Source organism: Pollicipes pollicipes, unplaced genomic scaffold (assembly GCF_011947565.3).
Source record: "Pollicipes pollicipes isolate AB1234 unplaced genomic scaffold, Ppol_2.1 Scaffold_6686;HRSCAF=7923_pilon_pilon_pilon, whole genome shotgun sequence".
Taxonomy (NCBI): Eukaryota; Metazoa; Arthropoda; class Thecostraca; order Pollicipedomorpha; family Pollicipedidae; genus Pollicipes; species Pollicipes pollicipes.
Window position 1 is genome coordinate 47545849 of NW_023596921.1, and position 15702 is coordinate 47561550.

Genomic DNA, 15702 nt, shown 5'->3' on the forward strand with positions numbered 1-15702 from the left:
GGTCAGGAGGCAGGACTGGCGGAGTAACCCAAACAGCGATCGGCGCAGATGCCCGTCAAGAGGCAGGACTGGCGGAGTAACCCAAACAGCGAGCGGTATCAGCACAAGATCAAGTGTTTATACATCAATCATTAACCCTTGGTTACAACGTGCAGACAACAGTCTCATCATAATGCACATACCCAGTTTTAACCAAAAAGAATGGGAAAAGAGAGACTGACAGCTCTTACCTCCTTCGTCCGTGGTGACCACGACCGTGGAGCTGGGACCCAGGCCAGCCGGGTTCTCCACTTGTATCGAGATGATGTACTGCGTGTACGGACGGAGCCCGGAGATGGTGTGGCTCTGAAGATGGAGACAACATGTTCATACGCGTCGTGCGTGGTGGCCATCCTTAAGTCAGGCGACATTTCGTTTGCACGCCTACACTGCTGTGGGCGAACACACACACACCTTCCGGCAGAGGGACCGCTACACTGCTGTGAGCGAACACATACACCTTCAGGCAGAGGGACCGCTACACTGCCGTGAGCGAACACATGCACCTTCCGGCAGAGGGACCGCTACACTGCTGTGAGCGAACACACACAACTTCCGGCAGAGGGATCGATATGACCGGGAGGAAAACTTCACATTGTGCTGTAGTTTCCACTCTTACACATGAACTTCTAGCTTCCCATTACGAGCAGGAGATGCACAAAATAATCAATTTCGACCGAATATCGTGACCACCCCAAGTATCCATGTTTTAAAACATGCAGCGCGTGGTGTGGGGGATGGAGCAAAAGCATCCCATTCTGTCCACGGGAATCTGTCCCAACAAAAGAATCCCATACGTACTAGGTAGGTACATCAAATTGTGAAAATCTGACTAACGATTAATTAAGACTTTCGTGGGTAAAGCTGTTCGAAGTTAGGTTAGGCCATTGCCTTGTTGAAACCTGCAGGACAATATCTGCCTCCTCTCGCAGTAATTCGCAGTTTTCTTCCTTGTTTTTGGCCCCTTTGCTGTAATTCGTCGAAAGGTTTGACTGCCTGCCATTCCGTGTCAGTTATACCATACAAGGCCACGCTCCAGGTTAATCCACGATAGCGTGGGATCAGCTTGCAGGTGTTGAGCCAGCGCGCTTTGATACACTCAGAATAAGAATGTCAGTAGCCGTGAGCGTAGCAGTCAGATGGACACACGAAATACTTCCTTTTGAAACGTCGACGGGAAGGGCGGACAAATAAGACTCGATGAGGTGATTTGGCCTCGACATGACATGGTTTTTTCACAACATTGCCCTGACCCGGCATCCGTAATCTTTGTTGACAAGAATATATGATTCTAAAGCACATTTATACACCCTTTCGTTTGGTGCGCTGTAAACAAAACCTGTGCGTATAATGTTTCGGGTGTTTAATAGTCCTGAAGTTGTTCAAATGTTCTGGATTATTTCGAAGGTAGTTTGTTCGATCTGAGGCTTTATTAATCACGCAAAATATGCCAGCTCAATGGCGCTAGGTGAGATTTATCGAGGCCATCGTTTGCCGTTCGCATTTGTTTTGATCCGAGAACCAGATTGTGAGCTACTTTTAACTCCCAACGTCGGTGCCGGCGGGAGAACGCTACGGAAGGTACCGGGTTCATATACGCATATTTATATATATATATATATATTTATATATATATATATATATAGATATATATATATAGGGTTCATATAGGGTATATAGGTATCACTTATTGCCAAAACCGTATTCTCAAAGGCCAAGTTCATCATGTTATTGTGGTAATACACGCGTAATCACATATCTGTGAATGAGCGAAAAGTTTAGTACGACACAACACATCGACAGCAGACAACCACACTAGCGCAAAGATTCACTCGTTGGGCATGTTTTGTAATAACATGGGACATTTACGCACTTTGCAAGCAGTAAGGTGTTCTTCGAAGGGTGCGTTCGGAGTAAGTTCAGAAATCCAAAGCGGACATCTAGGATCGAAGAAACTTTGCCGCCTGGGGATATGGTTGGTTTGACCAGGATTACAGACCTTATGGCCAGTAGCGACCATTTCAAGCCTATGGGATAAAGGCGAGTGGAAACTAGTGGGGTAAAAATGTGTGGGCCTGGGGGTCGGTCCTCTACCCAGACTTGATTTAGGTTTAGATGTTTCGGATTAAAGCCCTTTCCGCCAAGCATGACCATTTTGGGGCGATGACATGGAGATAAATGGATAAAGCTACGGGAAGACTGCATGCTGCTGGCGACACATCCGCCGAGGCTTTGCCTGTACAGGGACTGCATGCAGGGTGTGCGCTCGACGCTCGGACGGGGTACTCACAAGGGGAACATTGGCTCGCTCGTGGCGCGCGTGTGCAGCCTGCCCGCGACAAGTGAGGAGTTGCGAGGTAACAGGATAGAGCAAAACATAGGATGGAAGGGCGGATGCCGAAACTCGGCCGGCACAGGGAACCCTATACGGGGCGTGTGCTCGGCGCTAGAACGGGCTCGGCGCTGGGCTCGGTGTACTGATCCCACCTGAACGCGTCCGCCTGAACTACACCTGAACACGTCCACCTGAACTCCACCTGAACGCGTCCGCCTGAACTCCACCTGAACACGTCCGCCTGAACCACACCTGAACACGCCCACCTGAACCCCACCTGAACACGTTCATCCTTGATCCGAAGCTCTCGAATCCGGCTGCTGACGTTGCTCCGCTCCCGGTAAGTGATCCTGTAGAACTGAAACTCTCCACGCAGCTCCTCCTTGGACAGCGGCCTCCAGCGGACCCGGACCGAAGTGGAGCTTGTATTATGCGCCGCCAGGATCGCCGGCTTCCCGGCTGGGGCTGTGGAAGAGCGTGACGGAAGTTCAACAGACCACGCTGGCCTGGTTGGCCGCCCCACCGCCGGGAGATTGCAGGAAAATGTCACGGAGGCGGTACGGGTCAAAGCCATTGCTGTAATGTACCAGGGGGACCATGGCGAGTCCGTGTGTCTGGAGAAGCCACGTTTCAAATGATGTGGGCAGCCAAGATTATCGTTTAACGTCCAAAGATGGGGAGGCATAGGATACAAGTTGGAGCAGCACCTTTAGTAACAGGTCTAGGAGAAATAATAGAGGAACGGCATATGTCATTACTCAAAGCGTGCAGGTCCAATTAGGTAACATGTGCCGAATATGGCGCCACAAATTTTGTGAAAACATGGCAGGTGGATTAAAATATGAGAAATTAGTTACACACAGCTATGGCTTGGGCAAGAAGCATTTTTACACGCAGCCCCAAAGTACTCCCCAATACATATAATACGAACAAAACATGAACACCAGGCAATTGTATTAAAACACACGATTCAGTGGTTAATTAGGTCTAAAATTAAAATAGTGCATTTCGCACATTTCAAGCGATACGTTGTTTTTCATAACTGGGGCAACATGGCATAATATAGCATGAACATAAGCCATATGGTGTTCAGAAGCTGTTGGTAAGTTACAGATTGGCGCTAAGCCTGCCGAGGTACGGACAATCATCTGTAAACGGCTACGTGTCATCCGACGCCGACCGTTGAACTCTTACAAACTGTTTCTAAACAAAGGCAGCACGGTCCCTGCCCAGCGACAGAAGAATGCGGTGCACACGCCAGCCTGGGTCTCGGGTTTACAAACGTCGTCTGAGGATTGATGTGTTGCTTGTCGTTGTTGTCAGTCCATCACATTAGCGGAAAATGGATGAAGATTCACCGGCAGGCTGGGAATTTTGGGGGCGCCTCGCTTTTTACATGACTAATGCATTGCACATCAGCAAGTTGCCTAACTTAGAGTCACGCATCATTTGCAGGATAACATGAGCGCTCATCCATCGAAGCTCGCTTAATGTGCCGTTGAAAATAATTTCGTAACAGCTTGTCATCACCAATGATTGATGAGCGCATGAATATTGTATGTTATATATGCAACACCCCAATCTTCATAAAAGAACGCTCGAGTCCTCCGATTTCAAGCTTACCATTAGCATGCGATGCGTAGAGGCGAAGGACGAGGGGGGGGGGCGTGCCAGTACGGTGCCACAGTCTACAAAACTGGTATCTCAGTGATTATGTGACAATTGATCCCTGTATGGAGAATGTGGCACGTTCAGAACCAGACTGGTGTGGGAAGAAACGACATTGTTGGTTTCATTTCGGAGCTGCGTATGACGCGCTGCGAGCTGTCTGATTTCCTTTCTGAGAGCAGTGCTTTGTCATAGTATATCTACCTCTCATCTGCTGCGATATGCTCTCTTTCTTCCCTGAAAAGCTTTGCAGCCCGGTGCAGGCTGCCTATTCACTACATTGCAGAATAGTTTCGCGTTGCACATCACACAGCTTTTGCCAACTGACCACTGCAGCCAACATGTGACCAAAATCACATCAACATTTCTGAGAATGTACAGAACTTGCCCGAGGGTATCGGTCTCCTAGCTAGTCAAAGAAGAATCATATGGATGGAGCCAAACCCAGTACTCCTATGCCACATTAGTGCTGGGCAATGTTTGTCATGAAAATGAGTTGCCAAGGGTTCTTGCAACAACATTATTAACTGAAAATAAAACGCACCAAATGTAAACGGTAGCTAAAAATTTAGCTGTGAGGACAATCGTACTTGACCATGGATGCGATGATTCCAAGTATCGGCATGGACATAAAACGGTTGCGTTGTGTTGTTTAGGATGCGTACATAGGTTTGAGAACAGGCTCGGTTCAAGTCGAATCCATTGGCGCGATCAAAGAGAATACCGCTTAAATTGTTACGTTGTGACAATAGCGTGTTCCACCAACAATATGATTGGCGTAGGAGTCTAACGCATGCAAGCAGCTAAATGTTTTCCCCTTTCGTTAAAGCCTTCTCCCCCCCAAGGCTAGAAATTTCTTAAATTACATTCATTTCTTAATCTGCCCCGTTATTAACTATCATCTGCTCTCTTATTTGACCATGTTGACCTTTCGCCACTGGTGAAAGCGTCCCTGATCTGTGGCCGCCCATGCGAACAAAGCGTGATGGAAAAAAACGCGCGCTAGCATGATAGCGCTTCAGAGCAGGAGACATGCAATACCAAACGTTTGCAGCAGCACTGTAATCGCGCTGACACGTTTGTCAAACATGGATTGTATCTGACTCACGGAGGCGTTTAGATCACGTGTGCGGTTCACATGTACGAAGTCAGTTCATTGCAAGTGATCGTCCAGCACGTGTCGTAAATCGTAAAGCAACTACCCGATTTGCCTCGCCCTCCACATACGCCAAAGACGTGGTCATTGTCAGAGAATATTACACAGAACAGCTGCGGCAAAAATCTGGGGCAGGTAACGTGCCCCACATGGTAAGTGCGATGTCTGCAGCAAATATGCTGACCTCGTTGGCGAAAAAACCTCAGGAGATACTGCCCGCAAATGTTTCAGCGTTCTTCATTCTTCATCTTTCCTGACCGCGGCATTGGGAAGGGAGGTATATATATATATATATATATATATATATATATATATATATATATATATATATACACCTCCCTTCCCATGTGCCATATATATATATATATATATATATATATATATATATATATATGTGTATATATATATATACCGCTATATTCCGCCATTACAGAATCCATCGTCAATCACACCATTGTTCCTCTCAGCGTTGGATACGATAATTAGTCTACACTATTTCCGCCTCTGATAATCTGCTCCCCGCCGTCCACAATCTCACCTTCTCTCAGTCTTGTATGAGGCTGTCGGAACTAACCATCTCATCCTCACACACTCCGTCGCTCTCCATCACCTCACCTTCTCTCAGCGTGATGATGGGGTAGGAGGCGATGCCGTCTGGCGAGGCGCCGATGCCGTTGACGGCTGTCACCCTGAAGCTGTAGGCGGTGAACGGCTGCAGGTCTGCCACCACGAACGATGTCTGGTTATCTGGCGTGGAGATGGGCTGCTGGCTCCACTCGCCATGTTCGCCAGTTCTGCAGCAGCACGAACATACCCTCCTTACTGTTTGCATTCAGCAGACACACAGCGGTGTATTAAAGGGGGCGTAGTACACACTCGCTTTCCGCATGAAGGCACGTATGTGGATTTGACGCGCTTGCGTGATTTCACAGCATGCTAGGTTAAAAAGAGGGAGTGTGTCTAATGTTTTCGATTTTCTCATTACACGTTTAAGGAGATTTGGCAATCATCTAATCATCATCAATTTTGGTTGCTAAATGTGCATTTCGGTCTTGCAACAGCTTTTGCTTATTCATTGTTATCGATCCCATCAGTGGCTGTGCTCAAACAAATACAATCCTAAAAGATAAACCAATCAGCGGGCAGGAAAGGACGAATGTACTGGCTTATATGTGGCGAGTAACTGAGCGCTAGAAAAATGGTCATTATTTTGGTTGCTAAGCAACGTCGAATCACATTTCTCTAGAGCCTGGTGCAGCCGATTGACACGACACAATACTTGTTCCTCGTCTCAGTATAAAGTAGGCCGACATGAATTGGTGCGTTCCAACTGACTAGCCTTACCATACGTCTAAGCCCGTACACTCGTAGCCCTCAACTGGATGCAAACAAAAAACAAAAAAACATCGGCGTAATGGCCGCCACCACCGCCGCGTTTGCAAGCTGCTGTCAGCGCTGGCAAGCGACATCTCCGAAAAAAAACATTGGGTAGAGCTAACGATACCTTCCCAATGATGTCGATGTGTTTGTGTTTAGTAGTGAATATTGCTTGGGGCTACCCAATAACTTCTTTCTTCCATGCGAACCAAATAAAATTTGGGAGTTTTAGCAATCTCGCCAGTGGGGGCGAATTTGTATCAATGACACCAAATGTTATAAATCGAAATTCCCTTCCATCTTTCGCGCACAGTCAAAAATCCTAACTTGCCTAGGCACACTCCATTTGATCAAGTGACACATTTGATCGTTCGATGGCCCATCTTTACCAAGTCCTGCATACGTTCAGTGCATGCAAGAGTCTTCTCTTATTCATTAGCTTCCCTACACGTTTAGGGCGGGGGGGGGGGGGGAGTAGCTGGAGGAATGGGCCATGGATTCGCGTGTCGGTGGCTGTGTTATCCTGGGGAGAAACTGAAGTGAGCGGGTCATGAATCTGTTCGAGAGGTCCATTCGCCGTCGAATCGCGCCATCCGTTGGGCTCGATGCTGCGTCATTATCGTTACCAAGCTGTAATGGCCGAGAAACAGATAGGACGTCATTGCTCCCCTCCATCGGAAGCCACAGACCATTTGTGGCAGCGCAACAAGAGTAGCCATGGGGCGATGTCGTTGAACCTAACTCATATTGGAGCCTCGCTTATTATCGGATGATTTATTCATCGAGCAAAGGCTGTTGAATCTAAATGTCGCTATCCATAGCACTCAATGTTAAGCCCGAAAAAGAACGTACTCCCCGTGGTATGAGGCAATACGGTTATGCATTATATGCATTTAGATGCCCAGGTGCAACGTACACGAGTGCCATAAACGAGAGGGTTGAATAATACTCAGTCACTTTCTACATGAAAAACATGCAAAATAAACAACACAATCGCGCATGAAAATATGCAGATCCACATGCTTCTGAAACTCTCCGCGCACGCACATCAAATACGCCAGCCTACGCACCTTTGCCACACGAGCCCTAATGCTGCACAAGCTTCGGCGGCGCCGCGGTTAAGCGAAATGCGCGTGCGCGTGTTTAATGTCACGTGTCAAAACACGAGCGTGCAGGCATGAAGCCGAGTACCTGATGTAAGCTTCTTGACTCAGGGGGAGGGGGTGTCACGACCCCTTGGCCTTCTCCCTGGACACGCTCCGGCAGCTAGGGACGCGCTCCGTGGTCACCACGTCAGCGTGGCCAGTCGCCGTGCCAACGTGGCCAGTCGCCGTACCAACGTGGCAAGTCGCCGTACCAACGTGGCCAGTCGCCGTACCAACGTGGCCAGTCGCTGTACCAACGTGGCCAGTCGCCGTACCAACGTGGCCAGTCGCCGTACCAACGTCGCCAGCCGCGATACCAACGCTTCCTGGTCCGCCCTTACATTGGAGCTCCGCTTTTTTTCTCTCGACCGCGTCCGCCGTACAGCTTCGCTGATCTATCGCACGATGATGTGGACGGAGGCTACGTCAGACGTAATCCATCGCGAGCCCCGCCGACCGCGACGGAAGTGGGTCGTCTGCCGTCGCCGACCCGCGCCGCGCAGCTCGAGCGCCGACGTCGACGCCGACGCCGACTCTCCGCCGGCGTCGGTGGCGACGCAGGGGGCCGTCCGCGGCCGGGATCCGGCCACCCGGCGGCAAATCTCCGCAGAGCTATAGAGAAGTTTGTCCAAGTTGGCTGTCTCGGAAATCAACACTTGCTGCTCGCTCGAAGTGGAGCACGGAGAGAGGCGATATGAACAAATTATGGGCTGAGGCCTCTTCGGCCGGTCCTAACTAAGACAGGCTGCTTCAGAGTGAATAGCTCGCCCAGCGCACGCTTAATGAGTGCAGCGGATTACACTCGTCCAGATCCAAGAGAGTCATCTGAGCAGGGACATCACAGCCCAGAAGACAGCGTTGGGAGTGTTAACCGACCCCCAACTACGATTCCCGCGGGAAAGCTGGTGACGAGGCGTCGTTGGAAAATCCCGTATGAAGTTCTCGAGCAACTATAAAGAAACCAGGCGTGTACCCGTATGACCTGACATGACATGCTACATGCGACACCTGTTGATAATCACCAGTGCCTACATAAGTTTTCCCAAGAGGTGTGCAATCCTGTCTTCTGCTTTGTTGGCATGCTTAGTTTCTAAAAACAGGCAGGAGAGATTTTTAAGTGCTAATTTTACCCATTGGATGTCATTTGCATCATGAAAGGTACGCCCAGCTTTCCCTCACATTGCTTTCGCAGTACAATTACATTCACTTCGCCATCGCAGAGCGAAGGTGGAAACCTCGCACAGGGGGAGGGTTACACACACCAGAGGACTTTGTTCAAATAGAAATGTCGACATATCGTGACGGAATGACTTCAGGGATATCAAAGCTACGAAACATAGCGAAACACCGGTTTTTTAAAATATGATTTGGATGAGCAATGGAACTCTTTCGGCTGAAATAAGTGTTTAGACTTTCGTTTTCGTCCGGTATGTTGGAATGCATGCGTCGTTCTCAGCACGGGATGGGACCAGCCAGGGATGAAGTAAGCATCATCGGCAGCGAGCAACACTGGAAAGCTAGAAAGGTCGGGGAAGTAGCACACTACTAACTGGCCTTGTGTAGATGTTAACACACGGACGAGGATGACAGATGATAGTCAAAGTATCTCGTCCGCAGTACTTATGTCTTGCCTCAGCCATTCCGTAAAACTGTTATATTTTTAGGCAGACAATTCGTCATGAAGAGAGGTCAGTGCAATCTTACGTGACGGATATAATTCTAGCCACATATCCAAAAGGTCAATGCGCAGTACCCCGTATTTTAAAACCTACTGAATACCAACACAGCTTCCACTATGGAAAGGTGTTGGTAATAATAGTACTAAGCTTCCATGATCGTGACATTCCATTGCAACGAAAAGTCCCCGGTCACGGTTCTATTTATCCAAACCAACATCTATTTCAGGCGCAGATGAAATCGTCATCAAATACCTAGCATATGAATATAGTCTCTCACACGAACACACGTGCGATGTGCACAAACCTTTGCAATGCACAGATAAGAAACTAGGAACATAATAGGGAGCAGACAAGCAAGAAGAAACACAGAACAAAGTCATATCGATGCAGTTGCCTCGGTGAGCGCGCAGCGATAAACTTTGGCTACAGCGCCAGCAAGCACTGCAAAACAACATTACGCTGCCGTAGTGTCGGTTTCGTCCGGATGGTGATCTGGGCCCCGTGTTTGTGGCGCGAAACGGCCTCGCTGGGTCGACCTGTTTCCAGCCCCGCGCACCGCCGGGGTAAATTACCTCCATTATCTTCGAAACCCGATTAGGGCGATGCCTCGCTGTTACGAGAGGGCCTGGGACGCGCAGTACGCTGCGGCGTAATGGTACACAAGCAAATGGAAACAAAGTGCCATTATTTTTTCCATTTCATAATTGCTGGCACTCGGTGGAATGCCACTGCAGTGCAATATTTTTAGGTGTATGGATATTACATTGCTGCATAAGTCCAGCATCATCTGCGATATTTCGTCCAACGCATCCACTTAGTTTCAAAGCATTACTTGTCTACGATCCACTTGCAAACTCCCTTTACGGCACCCAAAAAAGAACTTCTTTGCGGCTCTATGCCGGTCGCCGTCCATTAGCCACACAACGCTCCGCCGGCCATCCGGCAGGGTGGCGTCACTTTCGGGCGCCGCCCGGTGTCTGCCCGGGTGACGTCACTATAAGGCGCCGCCCGGGTTGGTAATGTAAAGCTGCTCGAATTACCTCCATTCAAGCCCGGGCGTGTGGCAACCATGCCATTCAGACCCTATTATTATCTTTTCTGCTGGAACCTAGAAAAACGCATACCAGCTGTACTGTGATTCGATGTTACCAATTTAAAGTTATCTTTAATGCCCAATCAGATAGCGCCTGTATTGAACAGTTCCCGGGATTGCTACGCGATCCCACCGTTTGTGACTAGTTCACACCATAATAGTCCGCCCATCGCGCGATGTCGTATACGTTTCTCATTGGTTAATAATAAAGTTATATCATTTCATTTCCTTCCTTTCCTTCTTTCATTTCTATCACATCATTTCCGTAGCGCGTGATCATTACCGCTCCGTTCGAAAGCGGCATATAAGGCGGGACGTTTGTAATCGTGTATGTTCATAGATTTATTCGACTTGAAGTCGCAAGATTGCTACAGGCTGTGCACACTAGTGTGGGGTGGGTGTTGGTGAGTGTGAGCTACTGGCAAATGGAAGCTGAAGACTGACAACATTTATCCTTCCCTGACTCGCAAGGATTGACACAAGCGAGATCGTTACTAGTAGGACTATCATGCAAAAAGTTATAAATCTGCAAAAAATTACTATCTCAGGACCTTACATCGCACCGAAAAAACTCAAACGACGATCAGTATCCCTAGTAATGCCCATCCAGGAGTTTTTACGTTGTAATTTCTCACATCAGTGAGTGCTCGTGAGTATGAGCTACTAGCAAAAGGAAGCTCTATGCTGACAAGATGTATCCTTCCCTGAATCGGCAGAAGGACTGAGAAGTGCGAGGTCGTTGCCAGCAGAGTCATCACATAAGAAGTTATAAATATGTTATAACTTACTATCTCAGGACCTTACGTCGGAGCGTAGGAACTTAAACAGCGATCAATAGCCCTGGTAAAACCCACCCACGATTTTTTAGGCTGTAATTTGTCGCCTTATCTGCCATTATAATATATATATATATACACACACACACACACATATATATATATATATATATATATATATATATATATATATATATATATATACAATACATGTGATTCGTGGCCTGTTGCAGATTTCTGACTGCTTACGTGATAGTTATTGCTAGTGGAGACCTCGCTGGTGCCAGTCTTTCTCGCGAGTACCAAAGACAGATCTTTTCAAAAAGGGCTTCTATTTTCTGTGCTTTTTTTTGCTAGCACTCACACCACAGCGTTCACACACACAACCGATAGCGATTTCGCGTCTTCTAGCCCGCAGAAAGTAGGAGCCTCTACTTGTTCACCCCTGGTGCACGCTATATACGATGTGCGTCGGAACTGATTCATGGTCGTAGGGTACAGAAATGACGTCATGTCAACCAATGATAAATGGTGCGACGTCGTCCTATGGTCACCTAAACCAATCAAAAAGTAGAGCATGGCCTTGCTTTCCTAGAACTGGCTGATGCAACTGGCACGTGGTGAGACGCTGAAGAGAATTTTTTAAAGGAAGCATCGGACAGCATTTTGGAAGCCACACATAGTTCAGGCTTCGATGGAACAGATGGCATGTGATGAGGGAGCCTTTTCCCCGGGAAGTTTATATGTCATCTAATGTTTTGCTTGTCCCTAGAGACTTTTGAATGCTCTGGAGACTTTGTTTGCTCAGACATCTGAAGGTTTATATAATCCTGGAGATATTTGCTGCCAAGAAATATAACTTTGTTACAAGTCGTATATTGCGCAAAATCGAAAAGATACGTCCATTTTCAACCACATTCAGTGTTGCTTGATCAGGTGACAATTGCAGGCGACTTCAACGAATATTACGATTTTGCTCTTCATTTTCGTATAAATATGTAACATTTATGTCATGTTATGTCTTATTACACTACTGTCATAACGACTTCTTCATTACAAATGGGCGGCATAAATTCTTTGGTTAGATATTTAAATGCTGACCTCACCCCACCCCAGTTGACGACCTGGCGTGACCTACCTTGCTGTGATCAGATAACGCTTACTAGTACGGTCAAACAATCGATCAACTCTATAAATAACCTAGAGAAAAATGGAGGACACGAACTACCGCCAGCCAAGGGACTAGCTCCGGACACTGGAGATGGCAATTTTCTGGCACAGGCGAATGTAAGCCGCATACCCCACCTGGATGCAACACTGGAAGGCCTGCGAGGGGAAGACCTCAAAGGAATATCACACGGCATCAAGCCCTGCCGCGGAGTAACTCAGCCCTGCGCGGAGTACAAACCTGCCTCCAGGAGTCTGCCGGAAGTCATTCCAGAGACTCGGATGGAATGCTTTCAGCCGTTGGGGCGGTCAAGGGATAACACACGAATTCCAACATTGTCATAAATGAAAAGCAAAGCGGACAGGGATAGCTAACCGTGCATTGCCTATCAGGCAATCGTTAAGAGCTCACATTTTGAGCGAATATTTGGAGCGTAGATGATACTGAAATTAATTCGATACTGCTGCTGAAACAGCAACAACTGCTGTTTTTATCCTGCTGCAAACTGCTGTTTTTTATCCCGCTGCTGAGACAGCAACAAACGGGCACGATTCTGTAATCGGGGCTGAATCAGATCATATGGCGGGATTTACAGTGTGACATCCAGCACTGCATTCCCTACACCCTCGCACAGTAGTGAGGCACGATATCATTGCACCCATGCGCAAAAAGCGAGGCACGATAGCATTGCACTCCTGCGCGGTATCGAGGCACGATAACAACGTACCGCAGCGCAGTGGCGAGGCAAGACAACGCTTCCGCTGTGCAGTAGCGAGGCACGATAAGACTGCACCTCTCCGCAGTAGCGGTTCACGATAATCCTGCACCGTTGCACAGTAGCGGGGCATGATAACGTCACACTGCTGTGAGATGCACTCTCATAATGCTATGTTATTTGATGGCATTGAAATTGCAAAGATCTGTGCTGAGAGACAACACCGTATACGTGTTGGTGATGGACAGTATGTTCGGACTATGCGGAGAGGTAGTCCTTTACGGTGGTCGGTTGGCTATCAGCGAGGCCCACTCTGCATGGCTGTTGTAAAGAACAGCATAACGTCCTCGGTAATGATCATGTCACCGTTCGGTTATATTATAACTGTTTTACAACATCCTTACTTGCACTGCGTAGTCAACTTAATTTTTACAACAAATACAAAGCTTCTGTTATGCTTTGTTCCTCTGTGATCTACATGGAAATGTGCACACAAGGCCAATTCATTACGTTGCGCAATGTGTTTTGAAATCGCAGTTGATATTGCAGATTAAGGCTCCGAAAAAGGTCTGAAAACGTAATCGAAAATGCAAACACCTTGCCATGAATGACGTTTGAGATTTCCGGGTCGGCACATCGTGGCAGCCTGTTAGTTCAACACAGACGATGCCTCACGCTGCGAGACATGCTGTTCAGTTCTAATACGTCAATGAACACAAAAGTCGGCCGATACATTCCTTTTGCATGCGCTAAGCTCGAGCAAAGAACCGACGCATAATCGAAAACGAGAACATTAGTGACTGCGCATGTATGCAAACCTGACGAAATTTCAGCAACTATCCTAAAAAATATGCATAATAAAAACTTCCTCATAGATCGTGTAGCAATGCTATAAGATGCGAGCAAAAGTTACCACTACAGCTTCTAACCTGGTGTGAACATCATACCAGGCAACACGAGCATCTAATCAGCTACCCAAAAGCATTTCAACAGTGGTTGTTTCTCCGTAAATTTATTTTTGATCGAAGATACATCAATTACGCTGTCTTAATTCTCCTTGATACCAGAACCTGAAGATGGCCAATAGCTTCCATTTCTTGGCAATAACGCGTGTGGTTGATGTGGCGTGTGCTTGTTCATGACAATGAATGCAAATGACAGCGGGTCTGATCTTGTTTTACTTCCTCAGACTATCTGGTCTGGAGGACACAGAACCAGGAAACTTGCGGTCTACAGCACGCATCACTTTAACACGCGCCCGCGTAGCCGGGCGGTGGCCCTTCGCTCGGTTGGGGAGTCAGTTTGATCCCATGGAATCTAAAAAATAAGACAGCTGGAGACGTCATATTACCACGGTGGGCTTGTCTGTGTGTGAATTCCAGATTCCAGATTGTTGTTTAAATTGCCTCCAGACTTCCTCATGCTACCGCATGAAGTGTGTTACCTGCTCTGAACAAAACATCAACGAGGTCAGTGACCTTGTTTGATTTTTGTTAGGTCAAGACGAGTGAATACCTACGAGACTGCTTCTACTTTACATTCGAACAAGCGTCAGGGATCACGTTAGACGGTATGTCCCTGAGTGCATAGAACACGTATGTCGCGGTCCCTGTCATTTATAGCTTCGGAATAAACACCAGAAACTATCCCAAATAACCAAGCTCTTGAGTTAAGCAGCAGGTTTTTTGTCCTCGTTCTGACCTTCATACCTGATCTTAGGTTCAATTAATTCGGTTATAATTATAGTTCCAATCGGTCTTTTGCGTAATAAACTGTTCCAGATCTGCGAGGCTTCGTCACACACTCCGTTGTTTCACATTGAACGATTCACTAGAAATGCCCTTCGTTGACACACACATGGCCTGACTTTGATCTGTCATAGATCAGCGACTTTGAAAGCCATATCTAATTTGTGTTGCGTCAAAAGATCCGCTATTCAACTCCCTGAAGCTATGCAAAGTTTGGCGCGGTTACGGCGCGCCGTTCGGAAATCATTTTGGAAAAACCTTCGGCGGGGGGGGGGGATTTGACCTTACCCGAGGGCGGGCTAATATTCCAGAAGAATACATCACCCCTAGAAAGCTCAGCCGAATTTTCCGTGTCAGGTGACCCGTTGTACATAGCGTACAGGTTGATCAATGATTCCTTTAAATAATCACAATTGCATGTGTGTGTGTGTGCAATTCCATTACATGGCATTGTCAGCCATTTGTCAATGGAAGTATCCCATTTTATCTTTCAACAGTGAGGAATTAATGTGATCGTAGATTGCTTATGTTGCAAGTGACAACATACTTGTAGATAAGTGTAGTGGTATGTTTGCAAATGCTCAATATCAAAACAGCAATTAGAAAACAAGCATCTACGCATTCTTCGAATGAAAGGCAACCAAATAATCAGCTCCAGCGGGGATACACATGAGTACTCTCAGCCGGCTATACCATCCAGCACTGGCGCGGAAGCAGTGCATAATCTATTCCACACTATTCATAGCTAGCTCACTGAGTCGGAACTAAGCCATCATGTTTAAATTGAGTTGTAATGAGAGCAA

At 47.4% G+C, this 15702-nt stretch overlaps 1 protein-coding gene across 1 annotated transcript in view; it reads right to left on the minus strand.

Moving 5' to 3' along the window:
- Positions 1 to 15702, minus strand: part of LOC119108450 (tyrosine-protein phosphatase 99A) — a 75763-nt gene that overhangs the window by 10959 nt on the left and 49102 nt on the right. The window contains exons 4-6 of the mRNA XM_037232021.1: positions 5814 to 5992; positions 2652 to 2839; positions 231 to 345 (exon numbers count right to left, since the gene is read on the minus strand). Of these exons, the coding sequence (XP_037087916.1) occupies positions 231 to 345; positions 2652 to 2839; positions 5814 to 5992 (482 nt within the window). The remainder of the gene's footprint in view (positions 1 to 230; positions 346 to 2651; positions 2840 to 5813; positions 5993 to 15702) is intronic.